This window comes from Entamoeba dispar, genomic scaffold (genome assembly GCF_000209125.1).
Source record: "Entamoeba dispar SAW760 scf_1105229459849 genomic scaffold, whole genome shotgun sequence".
NCBI lineage: Eukaryota > Evosea > Mastigamoebida > Endamoebidae > Entamoeba > Entamoeba dispar.
This window is the reverse complement of record NW_001853898.1, coordinates 1-1,046: the sequence shown is the minus strand read 5'-3', so window position 1 is coordinate 1,046 and position 1,046 is coordinate 1. Positions and strand designations below refer to the sequence as shown.

At 24.3% G+C, this 1,046-nt stretch overlaps 1 protein-coding gene across 1 annotated transcript; it reads right to left on the bottom strand.

Moving 5' to 3' along the window:
• Window positions 1-1,046, bottom strand: EDI_105490 (uncharacterized protein; the record flags this gene model as incomplete). The annotated part of the gene is made up of 1 exon (XM_001736433.1): window positions 1-1,046. A coding segment is annotated over one exon (1,046 nt), but the record flags the coding sequence as incomplete, so codon positions are not given.

The window sequence follows — 1,046 nt, the reverse complement described above, 5'->3', positions numbered from 1 at the left end:
ATAGGAATAACTTTACTACCTTCAAATTTACATTCTTTATTATAATTTAAGAAATGTTCAGGAATTGTGTTTTTATTATCAATTAATGTTACTTTAAATGACTTAAATATAAATTCATTTCCACTTGTAAATGAAATTGTATTTGTTGTAAAATCAACACTACTACAACTAATCTTACCTGTTCCAAATGTTGTTAATTCTGAAATGATAATACTATTTCCAGTAACTGTTAGATCCCCACTTGTAGTAAGTGTTTTTGCTTTAATATCTCCTGAAATAATCATTGAATTTAAAATAACTGGTGTATCCGTATCAATTCCATTACAATTACCATATACTGTAAGTGTTTTGTCTTTATTATTGTCTTTAGCTATATTCTCAATTTTAACATTATCAACATTAAGAATAAGATTTTTTGTTTGTCCAGTAAGATGAATAGTAGATCCTCCTTCATATGTTGATTTAATAGCATAATTGATTGTTTCAGATGTTACACTTGAGTCTGTTTCTAATTCAATATAACAATCAGATGTTTTGCATTCTATCAATTCATGTTCATAACCAAGTTTCAATTTATTTGAATTGTTATTTGAATTAGTAATGATAATCTTTGTTGGTAACTTTTTAGAATTACATTCATCTTCTTTATCTGTACATATAGAATAATAGTCATGATATAATAAACATATTGTTTTACTTTCTTCGTCACTTAATTTTGAAGTAAATAACATATTTCCATCACATGAAACAATATTATTATTATTATCAGTAAATGTAATATGATTAGTTAATCCATCAAGTAATAGTGCTGAAACATCTGGATGAAATGATGAATCAATGTTAAAATTAGTTAATTTAAGAGAATATTGATTTCCATTATTAATTATTGAAAGTAAAGTTGATTTCACTTTCATAGTTTCAATAGTAATTTCAACTGATTTTTCTTTTGTGTTTTCTTTCGTAATAGTAATTATTCTATCTTTATCTCCATACTCAAACTCTTTTAGTTTCAATTCAAAACTAGTACTAATACTCTTATCTACTGA